We start from the raw sequence: 13,643 nt of genomic DNA on the forward strand, positions 1-13,643 counted from the left end.
TTACATTTAGATTCCTGATGAGTCTAGCAGCTGATAAAAATCTAGAGATGCGTCTCATGGATGTTGTTACAGCTTATCTATACGGATCATTAGATACTGATATCTACATGAAAATCCCTGATGGATTTAAAATGCCAGAAGCATTAAGTTCCAAACCTAAAGAGTTATGTGCAATAAAATTGCAAAGATCATTATATGGGTTAAAACAATCTGGACGTATGTGGTACAATCGTCTCAGTGAACATTTAACAAAAGAAGGATATGTGAATGATCCTATATGTCCATGTGTTTTCATCAAGAAAACAATATCCGGATTTGTAATAATCGCGGTATATGTTGATGATCTTAACATTATCGGAACTCAAAAGGAAATACAAAAGGCATCAGACTATCTCAAAGGAGAATTTGAGATGAAAGATCTAGGACAGACACAGTACTGTCTTGGCCTACAAATAGAACATTCACAAAATGGTATATTTGTGCATCAATCCACATACACTAAAAGAGTGTTGAAACGATTTAACATGGATAAATCAACTCCTCTTAGCACCCCGATGGTCGTTAGGTCACTTAATATTGAAAGTGATCCATTTCGACCACCTGAGGAGAAAGAAGAGATACTTGGTCCGGAAGTACCATATCTAAGTGCAATTGGAGCGCTGATGTACCTTGCAAATTGTACACGGCCTGATATATCATTTGCTGTGAATCTTTTGGCAAGATTCAGCTCATCTCCAACCCGAAGACATTGGAATGGGATCAAACATGTTTTTCGTTACCTCCAAGGGACCATTGATTTAGGCTTATTTTATCCTAAAAGTTCAAAAGGTCAAATGGTTGGTTTTGCAGATGCAGGATATCTTTCAGATCCACACAAAGCCCGATCGCAAACAGGATACGTTTTTACGATCGGAGGCACTGCTATATCTTGGCATTCCCAGAAACAAACGCTCGTGGCTACTTCTTCAAATCATGCTGAGATCATTGCACTCCATGAAGCAAGTAGAGAATGTGTATGGCTGAGATCAATGAGCCGACACATCTGTTCAAGCAGCGGGATTGGCGAAAATACGGAGCCAACTATTTTATATGAAGATAATGCAGCATGTGTTGCTCAAACAAAGGACGGATATATCAAAAGCGATAGAACGAAGCATATTCATCCGAAGTTCTTCTCATACACTCAAGAGCTCGTGAAGAAGAAAGAGATTGAAGTAAGATATGTCCAATCATGCGACGATGCAGCCGACCTCTTCACAAAATCACTCCCTACCTCGGTATTCAGAAAGCACATCCATAACATTGGAATGCGTCATCAAAAGGATCTATGACTGCTTATTCGAGGGGGAGCTTACGTGGTTGTACTCTTTTTACCTTACTATGGTTTTTCCCATTGGGTTTTCCTGGAAAGGTTTTTAACGAGGCAACAAAGACGTTAAGCGGGGGCGGATAGTGTCACCGGCCCCCAAGGGGGAGTGTTATGAAAGTCAGAGAACACAGCGCCGCATAAGTTGAAATTATAAATGATGTGGGGCCCGCTGCACTATTTGCACAGTAGATTTTTTTCTTTATATATACGATCAAGTTCGATCGTTTCAAACACACACTTCAATCTTCCCTTCTCTCTCAGATAAACACTTTCTTTCAGTGTTATAATTTTCTACGGGTATAAAATTTTGCCCTTATATAAATTCCTGCGATACAAATAAATTCCAGTTCTTTTTATAACAAAAATTAAATATGGTTTAAAATAGATGGAGAGGAAGATGTCCAACATGAACAACTTAGGGTCAATCATTGATGACTGGTTGAATTATTCTTTGACTTGACCAGCCGCTACGAATTGACTATATCTACAAATTTAAACAAGCGCAAGTTATATTCACTCAAATTTTGAATGTTATCTTCCTATAATCGATATTGTGAATTGTGATATGATTAAATAACAAATATTTTCATATTAATTTTTTTTTTATTTTAAATATTTTCTATTTTAATTATCATTTTATATTCTTAAAGTGAGTGATTATTAATTATTTAGTTTTACTACTACATTAAATTTTATTAATTATCGATTCAAATGAAACTATGTATTAATTAATTAAGAATAAAAAATATTTTATTGATATATGTGAAACATCTTAAACGACATATGATAGAAATTAGTAATTATTGATTTTTGTTTTTATTGTTCCATATATTGCTACTTCTCTTTTACATCGAACCTACTTTAATACTGTTGATTTAACTCTTAATACACTCCCAATAAACTTAGTTAAAGGTAAATATGCTTGTGTTGTTCCTTTACCAAAAGCCTTTCTAAGGATGTGGTAAAGTTTTGGACAAAAAGTCTGAACCAGCATCATCTTGGATAGCTTGTTTCTCAAAGGAGTTTCGTCAAGGAGCAGCGCGCGTATTAATGGGAAACTCTTCGGTGGAGTGGAAAATTATGAGAGCATTATTATTGACAACAATAAATTGGTAGCATTACACAGGCTTCGGATGGGTAACGCAGATCAAAAAATGCAGATCATGCAGATCAAGCAGAACAAATGCAGATCAAGCTAATTCAATAAACTAGAGATCGTTAGCAGCGCCAAGGTGCAGATTTTTTGCATTTTAATCTATTTTTGTATCTTGCTTACTAATCTAGCATTCAGTTTTTCAATGCATTTTATCTTCACCATCTCCTCTTGTCTTGTTTACATTTGCTTTCACGTTCCGTCGTTTGATTTGTTTTAGTTTTGGCTTGTGTAATAACTTAACTCTGCTCATTCTTTTTTCATTCTTTATTGATTGATATTTTTATCTCGCTTAGCTCTGTGTTGCCACTAATTTGCTCGAATCATTTTTCATCATCTGCTTCGTATTTTTTTCATATTCATTAACTATTGTCTCCAATCTCTTTAAATCCTAAAAATCCTACATGTTCTTTTGTTTATTAAATCACATATTAAATATTGTTGAAACTGTTTATTTATTCTAATAAATCCTTACGATTATAACTAAGATGATATGGATAAAATACTAAATATAATTTAGTTGAAATTAAAGTCTAAAGTAGAAGTTATTAAACTTGCAATCCTTCTTTTTGTCATCTAAGATAACTTTAGTCAAATCAATTATATTGATTTAGAAAATTCATAAGCTATTTCAATCCCAAACAACCAAAAAACAGGCGCATTTGTTATTGACGCTGCGGCGGGTTTCCTTTACTATAAGCATAATTGCTTGTCACAACTGTTAATAAACTCAAATGTGTTTACAAAAGCTACCCATAAGAGTTTCATAATCATTTATCTTTCTCTAGTCATCTCCTATGTTAGCAGCTATCATAATACAATCATCAAACAAATGACATATCTCTTGGTTCAATATAGAATATGCAAAATGACTGTTTTCAGCAGACTCCATGATCACTGAGTATTATAAATATCAAACTCTGTCTATGGTCTATTTATATGTTGAGAAAATGCCTCGAAATGTAGCTTCCAAATAATGATTTCCGGGTCAACACATTGCATGTTAACCTCCACAATGGGATCATCGGGTCTGCAGATACCGCTACATGTCGAGTCAAACGCAGCTACACATATGTTCCCTGCTTGTGCCTTTCATTCACAATTTGCAATTCTCCCAAAAACCAGAATCAATGTTAAATGAGGTAAAAGTTTTAGAGTCACAACAGACTTTGTATAGCCAAGTCCAATATACCAGGCACCCAACGTAACATCTCCACTTGCCTATTTGTGCAGAAAATGACTTGATCATTATATAGTAGCACCGAGAAGATAGATGGAGAATGAGGTATGAATACAAATTAGACAAAACAGTTAAAATTTTACTGATTATGGGGAATATAAGAAATCAATTCTCTTGAAATGGCGTATAACTGTCCAATAGCGTGACATAAGTACTTGTTCTTGTTCTCACCAAACTTCCAATTCTAAATGTATATATAAATCTATTAGAGTTATTGCCAGCGCTCTGTTGCGATATTTGTTAGCTAAAATAATCCATCGAACATAATAGGAAAAAGAAACCAACGAGATTGTAAAGCTAACCATCAGCTGAGATGCTTTTGATGTCCTGATACATTGCAAGCTTAGTGATTTCAATGTCAAAAGCAACAAACTAAGCAGTCATATACATCCGAGACATTTATTTACAAACGGTTCCTAGCACAGAAAAAACATATTATTATGTTACGGATGATAAGTTTGATGCATAAATACAATTTAGAATTTTTTCAACTGAACATTTGTGCCTACTGAATTACCTTACATCACCCACTGCATTGTGATTTTGGCATGTTAAAGCTGAGAATCAACATTGGAGCTTGCGTTAGCATTTGGAACATGAAATATAACACCATCAATTTCCAGTGTTAATTCCATTGACAATAGCTGTGCAAAAGAACTCTGCTAATAAGGTAATCGTGATTAGTAATTCTTTACATCTTAGTGTCGTACAACTTTAAAATGATAGACACTTACAATCGATGGCTCTCAAAGATGGACCGCAAACCATCTAATGATATGCTTACCTCGTCGTATAAGTAATCCATGTCACTTCCCTCCCACGGGTAACGTAACTGGTGCAGATCAATTCCCTCCACCTCTTCCTCATCATTAGGATGCTCTGCAATATACCCTCTGTAAGGTTCAAATTTATGTCGCTAAAATTATCAGAGAAAGAAATATAAAGTACCCTCTAAATCTTCAGAAGCATCGACATTTTCTTTATTCAATGATCTTCATTCAACCTAACAACCATCAAAATAAAAAGAATGTGAGGCACATAATCTTCAAAATCCAAGTTTAATGAATGGAAAAAAAAAACTCAGGAAGACAGAAAATGTCAAACACTCACTGGCTTCTTCTTCTTTTACTTCTTGGCTCCCGTGAATGAACTGTCAAAGCCATCATTATTTGCAGGAAAAAAGATTAAACAAAGCAACTGATGAAAAGAAACAAATATGTTTCATAGCACATACTCTTCTTGAACAATCAGGCAACAGATAGTATGTCTCCTGTGTGACTCAGCTGAGTCCTCGATGGCATCCTGAACGATAAATGTCTTCTTCTTTTTCTTGGTTAGATCAAAGGGTGCAAGCAAAGGATGACCAAAGAAAATTAAAACCACACAATCATGATTTATCAGGAAAAATAAAAGAATTGATGATGAATTTATTAAAGATGGGGAGATGTAGAGACTAAAGAAGAAAAACTGATTCATGAAATTCAAAGAGCCAATCTGTGTTTCTTAGATGAGTCATGAACCGATGATTAAAAATTGAAAGCCCTAAATTTCCATTGAAGAGAACGCTCACAGACCAAAGAGATTTATTGAGCTTTTTTTAAACGAATCTCATTTCAAAACGTGAGTTATAAAGTATTTATTAAATCATTAGATAAAATAAATAAGTGTGGGTCCTACAGAGAAAACCGAAGAAGCAAAGGTTTCCGACCTTCATAAATATATATTTGTTTCAGCCATCAATGTACAAAGAATTCTTTAGCTCAGTGGTATAAATGTTGTTGTTTAGATCTCAATAACTCAGGTTCGAGTAACAGACTTGACACTTTTTCACAATTTTTAAAAGTGAGACCCACATATCGATGACGTGTCGCATCAGGAGTGATGCAACTGCCCTATTATAATGTAGATTATTGTACTTAAATAAATGTTGAATTTTTTTAAATGAAAATTAAATATCTAAACATAATATAACTTATTATAAATAAGTAATAAATATCATTTTGACAAAATATCAATAAATATAATCGTTTTAATAAGAATAGTGAAATTTAAAATTACATAAAAATTCATCACAATTACAGAAATTATAGAGAGTATTCTTGTTTTGCTCTTATTTTTGTATATTTATTCAGTTCTTTCTTACCATTTGGTTCAACTATAAAAATAATATTGTCAATTTTTATATATGTTATTGTATCAGCAAAATCTTCATTTAAAATTTCAAAATATAAAATGCATAAATTTATATGTAAAACCAAAATAAAATGTTTGATATTTTATTGATATTAAATAATTATAAATAACCTTTAACATTTATAATTGTATGCAATTAAATTATGAATTAACAAATATGAAAGTATATAGTTAAATTATGAATTATCAAATATGAAAGTATATGCATAAATTTATGAAACTACTTTATATGAAAATATTAATTACTTTTTGAATATATAATACATGATTTTATTGATCATATATTTTAAAAGTATACAAAATAAAATGTATAACATACTTCAACTAAATTATAAAAAAAATATATTATTTTTCTATAATCATATTTATTATATTGATTTAATGTGTTTTCAAAAAAATCTATCATGATGGAACAAAGAGAATATGTAAAAACAAAAATATGTTTGATATTTTTCATTGTGCATGAATTCATTATATTTATTTATATAAAAATATTAATTAATTGTTGGAAAATTATACATAATTTTTAATGGTCATATATTTTACTACGATAAGAAAATAACATCTATTACTACATACAGAAACAAAATTATAAATATATTAATTAAATATAAATTAAAATGTTATAAAAGATATATATAATTAAACATGCCTAAACACGACTATACAAAACAAATGTAAATCTATTTGATAAATAAATTTACTAATTATCATATTTGTTTAAATTTTAGAAAATAAAATATTGAAAATGAAATATCTAAACTGAAAATACAAGTTCTTAAATACATATAATAAATTTTAAATTAAAAATAACATATAAGCTTTCGTTAAATTAATTATATACAATATTATAAAATATCAATTTATAAACAAGTATTAGTTATTTAAATTATATTACTTATTATCAAGAATAAAAATAAAATGAACTATGGTATATATGTTTTTCTATCAATGTAAATATTATTTATGACTTGTAGTGAAGTAAGATAAATTACATTGTTTATTAATAATTAACAAAAAAAATTAGATTTTCATTCATTGGTTATTTGCATAAATTCCAACATTTTTTCTTGATTTTTGCAGATCAACATTTTAATGACTATTATTAATCTGCGTGCAGATCAGTGCAATCCAATCTACAATATTAGTGAACTGCAATTAAAGCTTGAATGGTAAATAAAATGCAGATTGATTTGCATCCCAAATATCTACATTTAATCTGCATTTAAAGTGCATTACATCAATGTGCATTACATCATTTACGTTTAGATATTTAATTTTCATTAAAAAAATCAACATTTATTTAAGTACAATAATTTATTGAATTGAATTAGTTTGATCTGCATTTGTTCTGCTTGATCTGAATGATCTGCATTTGTTCTGCTTGATCTATATTTCTATTTGATCTGCATTTTTTTTTATCTGCGTTACCCTTTGGAAGCCATAGTGTTAATCTGACTGCTTTCGGTCTCTTTTAAAGTCTTTAATTGACAATATTTCCACAGCTTTAAGCAGGCTTCTCCGATCAATAGATTTAGTCCTCGTGGTTTTCAAATAGTTACATTTACACCTATCAGTTATCACAACCAATGCATTTGGCATAAAAAAATCATCTAAACTATCATCGTATGAAATAAACATATCATTGTTTTATTTTAGCCAAAAAACTTATTGCTAATATAAGATATTTTTAAACTTTAGGGTTTAGTTTTATTTTAAAATAATTAACTGTTGAGATATATGTGTAATTGTAGAGGTATACGATCAACATGAAAAAATCGATATAGCAAACTTTAAAATTAGTATTTTGTCGTTTTAAAAGTGAAAATAAATTTGACATATTCAAAGTATTATTATGATGTGTTGAAAGAGAGGAGATCCGATTTACCTTTTTGTTAATTAGGTGAGATAGTTACTTTTCGTTTTAAAATAGATTTTAACAATTGCTTCATGTATTTGTTCAAATAAAAAAAACAATTGCTTCATGTACAAAATTAAGTTGAACTATAACAACTGGTAAAATATTTTTGGAAGTGAGAAAAGAGCTGAATGTGATATTCGGTCTTCATTGGGTAGCTTTGTCCTTGTCACTTTCGTAGAAATTACCAAATAGAAAAACATAAAAATCCTCATGTGTTTCTCTTTTTCTTTTGTTCATTTCTCCAAGTTAAAATTTCGAAACAAAGCATACAAATCTTACCTTTACGAGCACGACGTTGGAATATGGGTTAAAATCATGATGATAGATATCTGTTTCAAACGAATATATATTACAAATTTTCGCATATATTAAAAATATTATATTTTCACAAATTCAAATAAATAGAAATTTAATATATAAATTATTCTTTTGAAATTTACAGTTTATCATTATTATTATCTAACAAAAGATCCATAAAATGTAAAGTGTTCGAGTATGTAAACAACCTCTCATTTCAGTCGAATTGCTAAAACACTTCTCCTTTGTTGTTCGAGTAAATAAGAAATGCTCGAGTTACTAAATACCCCTAAAGGACCCCTCTCTGATAAAGAAAAAATCGAAAAATTCTCAAATTTATGAAAAATCTAGTTCGATGGCTGTTGCACCTGCTCGGTAATTTTCTCGGTTTCTTTTTCAAACGTTTTCTAGAATCAGAAGGAAGCGCTATTCTGACCACTACGTACCTTTCATTTCTTTACGAAACAGAGGAAGTATATACTGTAATCTCTTCGTGTTCGAGAATAATATGCAAACAACAATGATGAGCCTAGAAGAAATCTAATATTTGGAAGTTGAAACAATTGAATCTCGCCAGACAATATCGGAAGAGAAGTCCACAAAAAATAAATTAGGATGCCAGAAGTCAGTCCTCTCCTTGGCGTTTTCCCTATTCTCACGAAGGGTAAACCCGTAAAAGCATCATATTGGGTCCACGTCTAAAGGGACACAACAGAGGCATAATGCCAAGAGACTAATTCTAAAGTCTCAAGCTCGAAGGACTTTTACCCAGTCGGATCATTGATCTATCAACTGCTATCAATAAGTCAACATGAATGACTTGACCGAATTTTAATTTTTTATGGACACAAACTAACACAAACTCTCTTTATATAATTTCAAGAAGATTCTTTTGTATGAGTCCTAAAAGCCAAAAGAGAAAATAGTAAACCAAAGGCATAGAGGAGATGATGGGTTCATGTGACAAAAGAAGGGGAGAACAAGAAGAAGAGGAGGAACAAAAGTTAAAGCTTCCAGGGTTTAGGTTTCATCCTACCGATGAGGAGCTTGTAGGGTTTTATCTCGCTAAGAAAGTACTACTCAAGAAACCCAGCAAGATCGATGAGATCATCAGCCATATTGATATCTATAAATTTGACCCATGGGATCTTCCTCGTAAGTATTTTTTGCTCACTCTTAATTGGTTCTTTTGCTCAAAACCATATAATTGCATGTATATAAAAAAAGTATGGAAGTGTTTAATCTTATTACAAATAAAAAAAATACATAGATACTGCATGCATGTTTGTAGTAAAATTAACGCATAAGATTGTAGATATAAGCTGCTGATCTAAGGTGTTTTTGTTTGAAGGGTTAAGGAACACAGAGAAAGAGAGCTACTTCTTCTGCAAGAGAGGAAGAAAGTACAGAAACAGTATAAGACCTAACCGAGTGACTGGTTCTGGTTTCTGGAAAGCTACCGGAATCGATAAGCCAGTATACTCGGATGGATCCAGCAAATCCGTAATCGGTTTAAAGAAGACACTCGTTTATTACATCGGAAGCGCCGGGAAAGGAAGCAAGACAGATTGGATGATGCACGAGTTTCGCCTCCCCACAGCTAATGACACAATCCCTGGTGGCTCCACCCACCTTAACCCTACTCCACCTGCCATGTTACATGCTGTAAGTTTGTAACCAACTCAATCATGAATTCATAATCATATCTGTTATGGTTGGCTACACGTTTGAAGCATACAAATGTTTACAAGCTTCGGTGTGGAATCCCCCCATTATAAAATAATAAACGATAATTGTTGATGCTGAAAATAACTTAAATCTCAGTAGACAAGTAAAAGGCTACATTCATTTGTTAAAAAAAAAATTATATAAAATAAGGATGTAATGGTTGTAGATTATTCATTCACATAATCAATATTCAAACTCTAAAACTTATATTTGCCTTAATTATGTTTCCTCTAAATGTTCTTGTTTTCCTTGTGCTTGTTCACAACATTAATGATTGGTTCATATAATACAACTGCAGGAAGTGTGGACGTTGTGCCGGATATTCAAGAGAAATGTGTCTAGTAGAAAATACACTCCAGACTGGAGAGAATTAGCAGGTGGCAAACGCGTGAAGCCGCAACAATCTAAGTACCAAGAAGCTTATATCAGTTTTGGTGACAATGAAAGTACTATTAGTACCAATAACATCAACATTATGGAAAGCAAAGGGAATTACGAGAGGAACGTGTCTCAGCTTCACCAAACGCCTCATCAGCACCAGCCCATTCTCATGGATACAGCTAGTACTACACAAGACGATTATACGGGTCCATATTTCTCAAACCATGAGATTCACAATATAACCTACGAGAACTGGGATGAACTTCGAACGGTTGTGGATTTTGCTTTTGGCCCTTCTCTTAGTTAGATGTCTTTAAACTGATTAGTTAATTACTAGTATAAATTTTATAATACTTGGACATTTTGTGGGTTGTTGCAAGGGAGATACACTGTTCATAAGTTTTTTGTTTCTGTATATATATTATGGATCTTAATGTGTATAAGAATGTACCTGATTATATAACCATATTGATCCTCTATGTATTTATAATTCTCCATTTCTCCTACAAATAATCTGACCTATTTTGTTCTTGGTAATCCTTCTTTCGGTAAATGATATTCTCTTGTTTTCATGGGTGTTTGAGCACGTTTTTGCAGCTAGACCATAAGTTTCTGCCTGAAATTGCGGTTAATATGTTCATATTCGATGCAACCTGTTTAGTTTTTGCAAGGCTTGAAGTGAATCATACTAATCTTTGTCATACTGGACTTATTGGTATGTCTGAGTGCTCCATTTTCCCTTCTTCTTCGCCCATTTACAACTATTTTATGTTCTGGGTAAAATTAGGCCTGTTCAATATGGTAAAACCGAACCATACCGAACCGAAATAGACAATATGGTGTGGTTTTGGTATATACCATATAAACCGAATGGATATGATTTTATAAAAACCGTAGGATTTGGATATGGTTTGGTTTATAACCGATTAAACCGAATAAACCGAACAAAACCGATCAAAAGTAAAAAAATGTAAATATGTACATATTTTATAACGTCACATGAAAAATATATTTGTTATATAAGTTATTCTTTTGTTAATAATTATTACCATAATTTTAAAAACACTTAAAATATAATTAAATAATAATTCATCGTAACTGTGGCTTTTTATTTTCTTATTCTTCTTCTTTTAATCATTTTGCTTTCTTTTAGCATTGATTAAATTGAAGTAAAGGTTATAAATTTGATGGATAATAAGTAGAAAAAATTCTTCACAATTTTTTTCTTATTTATAAACGAACAGAGTTTCACCCGACGAAACATGACTTTGATGAACACTGAATATGGAAGAGTGGAACATTTTCTTTCATACTTCTCTTTTGTTTTTTATTTTTATTTTCAAAATTTCGAGCTTTGATTTTAATTTTAGATTTGATTATTTCATTTGAAGGTATAAAGCGTTTTTATTTTTTTGTTTTTTTATTTGAAAATATAATATATTTTTAATAAATGACTGCGATGACAATATGACTCTAAAATTTATATAATATGATCCTAAACTAAATAATTATGTTTTGGTATAAAACCGAATAAACCGAAAACCGGCGGTATATAAACCGAACCGAACCGAAGTAAATATGGATTTAGAATGGTAGTTATATTTTACTAACCGAAATACCGAAAAACCGAAAAAACCGAACCGATATCCGGATTGAACACCCTAGGTAAAATAAACCAAACTTTTCAGCTGAACTTGAACATGTCATTGTCATCCCCTCCACATAGTGGAAGGTAAAAGGCATGTAACAGTTTGGTTTCAAGAAAAATATGTGAATTACATGTTATTAAATTTGGAAGTTTATCACATTGCCTTGCGAAGTTAGAAGCACAAGTTTTCCCCTCACTCGTAAAATGTTTAATATTAAAATGAGTCGAGATAAATTGGATCCTAAATATGAAATAAAGTGTGTCACAATCATCCAACTTAGCATCTTGATTTTGTAGGGACTCAATCTGTATGCTCCAGTTTTATGGAGGATGGGGTCCAATTTGCTTTCTTGATTCAATTAAGTAATCGTGTTGTCTTGTTGTCTTGGCCTGCTGGACACTAAGGACACCGTTCATACATCAATTATCAGCATTCATTTTCCTTGCTAGCACCACTACTATTCATCATCATTATCATGTAGCTGAGAAAAATAAATAAAATTAAACTCTTCTTGGAATCTTAAATCGCATAAATCGTCCTGATCAATACTCTATCCGTATTACTTTAAGTGGTGTTTTAAGATAAAAAAAATTATTTTATTTTAAGTGATGTTTTCAAGTTTTTATGTAAAAAATAAATGCAATTTTATATTTTTGACTATTTATATTCTGCGATTTAATTTTTTATTGGTTTGATTATCTATACTTATTGTTGTTTTTATATAAATGAGAAAGATTGTATAAAATTTTGTAAATTCTTAATTATTGAAACCCACTTATTTTGATATAGAGGGGAGTAGTGATCTTCATGATTACATTTTAATTAAACACAAAATAATATTACATGTGTATAATGTATATGATATCTATGACTTCTTGCTATCTTTTAATTTAGTACTGTGTCATCTTCGGTCTCAAGTCTGTGTTTTACTATTATGCTCCCTTTGACAAAGTAGCCGACGCATATCCTGTTTTTCCATCATTTTTTCTTAAAAGCTTTACCATATTCTCTATCTTTTGAAGTTATTCTTATCATCGTTGCATTGATTTACTCTTTCTTTCAAAATTCATTGTTACAAAGACCGGATATAATAATTGTTTGAATTCTAAGCTCTAAGTTACTTTCCCACTTGCCCTCACTAAAGAACTATACGTGACATTAATCGTTAGATTTTATTTTATTTTGAGTTGGTTCCTATTCCTAATGTGGACAATAACCTAACTATTTCCTCACCTCTTTTCATCCATACGGAAGTACAGTCTTCACCCATAAATGTTCATCATGTCTTGTTCCTATCAAATATATATCAATGTCATGTCTTAACCATATAGTGGTTTTGTCTTGGACAAAACATAAGCTTCAAATTAAAATTCTCAACTAAAACATATGGTGTTTTGATTTGATAAAAAAAAAACACATGGTGTTTTGATATTTTAATTTGTACAATTTAGTAGGTGAAGATATGATATTTGCATAGGATTAGGCCAAGTAGAATAGTGGTATAGGATACTCCTTTTACTTTAAACCCTTGATATACTCTCACACCTCTTTTCGTAGTGAGAAAAATACAGTTAGATATATCACTACAATGTTTAAATTGCTATCATTTGATTGATCCAAGACCTGACCAAGAGAAAAAATAATAAAAATTACATATCCTGTGGCTTTAGCAAATTGACATGAATGATAATAGTCTAGTTTGGGAGTATCAA

General features: G+C 31.2%; 1 protein-coding gene across 1 annotated transcript; it reads left to right on the forward strand.

Moving 5' to 3' along the window:
• The first annotated feature begins 8,987 nt into the window (after positions 1–8,987).
• LOC106399977 (transcription factor JUNGBRUNNEN 1) lies at positions 8,988–10,765 on the forward strand. The gene is made up of 3 exons (XM_013840406.3): positions 8,988–9,328; positions 9,525–9,838; positions 10,200–10,765. The coding sequence occupies exons 1-3, from the start codon at positions 9,121–9,123 to the stop codon at positions 10,587–10,589; spliced, it is 912 nt and encodes a 303-aa protein (XP_013695860.2). The 5' UTR covers positions 8,988–9,120; the 3' UTR covers positions 10,590–10,765.
• The last annotated feature ends 2,878 nt before the right edge of the window (positions 10,766–13,643 follow it).

The sequence above is a fragment of the Brassica napus genome, chromosome C3, assembly GCF_020379485.1.
Source record: "Brassica napus cultivar Da-Ae chromosome C3, Da-Ae, whole genome shotgun sequence".
Taxonomy (NCBI): domain Eukaryota; kingdom Viridiplantae; phylum Streptophyta; class Magnoliopsida; order Brassicales; family Brassicaceae; genus Brassica; species Brassica napus.

Coding starts and splice junctions, on each gene's coding strand:
- LOC106399977 (XM_013840406.3), top strand. CDS start 9,121: ATGATGGGTTCATGTGACAAAAGAAGGGGAGAACAAGAAGAAGAGGAG. Junction 9,329..9,524: donor TGACCCATGGGATCTTCCTC/GTAAGTATTTTT, acceptor TTTTGTTTGAAG/GGTTAAGGAACACAGAGAAA. Junction 9,839..10,199: donor CACCTGCCATGTTACATGCT/GTAAGTTTGTAA, acceptor ATACAACTGCAG/GAAGTGTGGACGTTGTGCCG.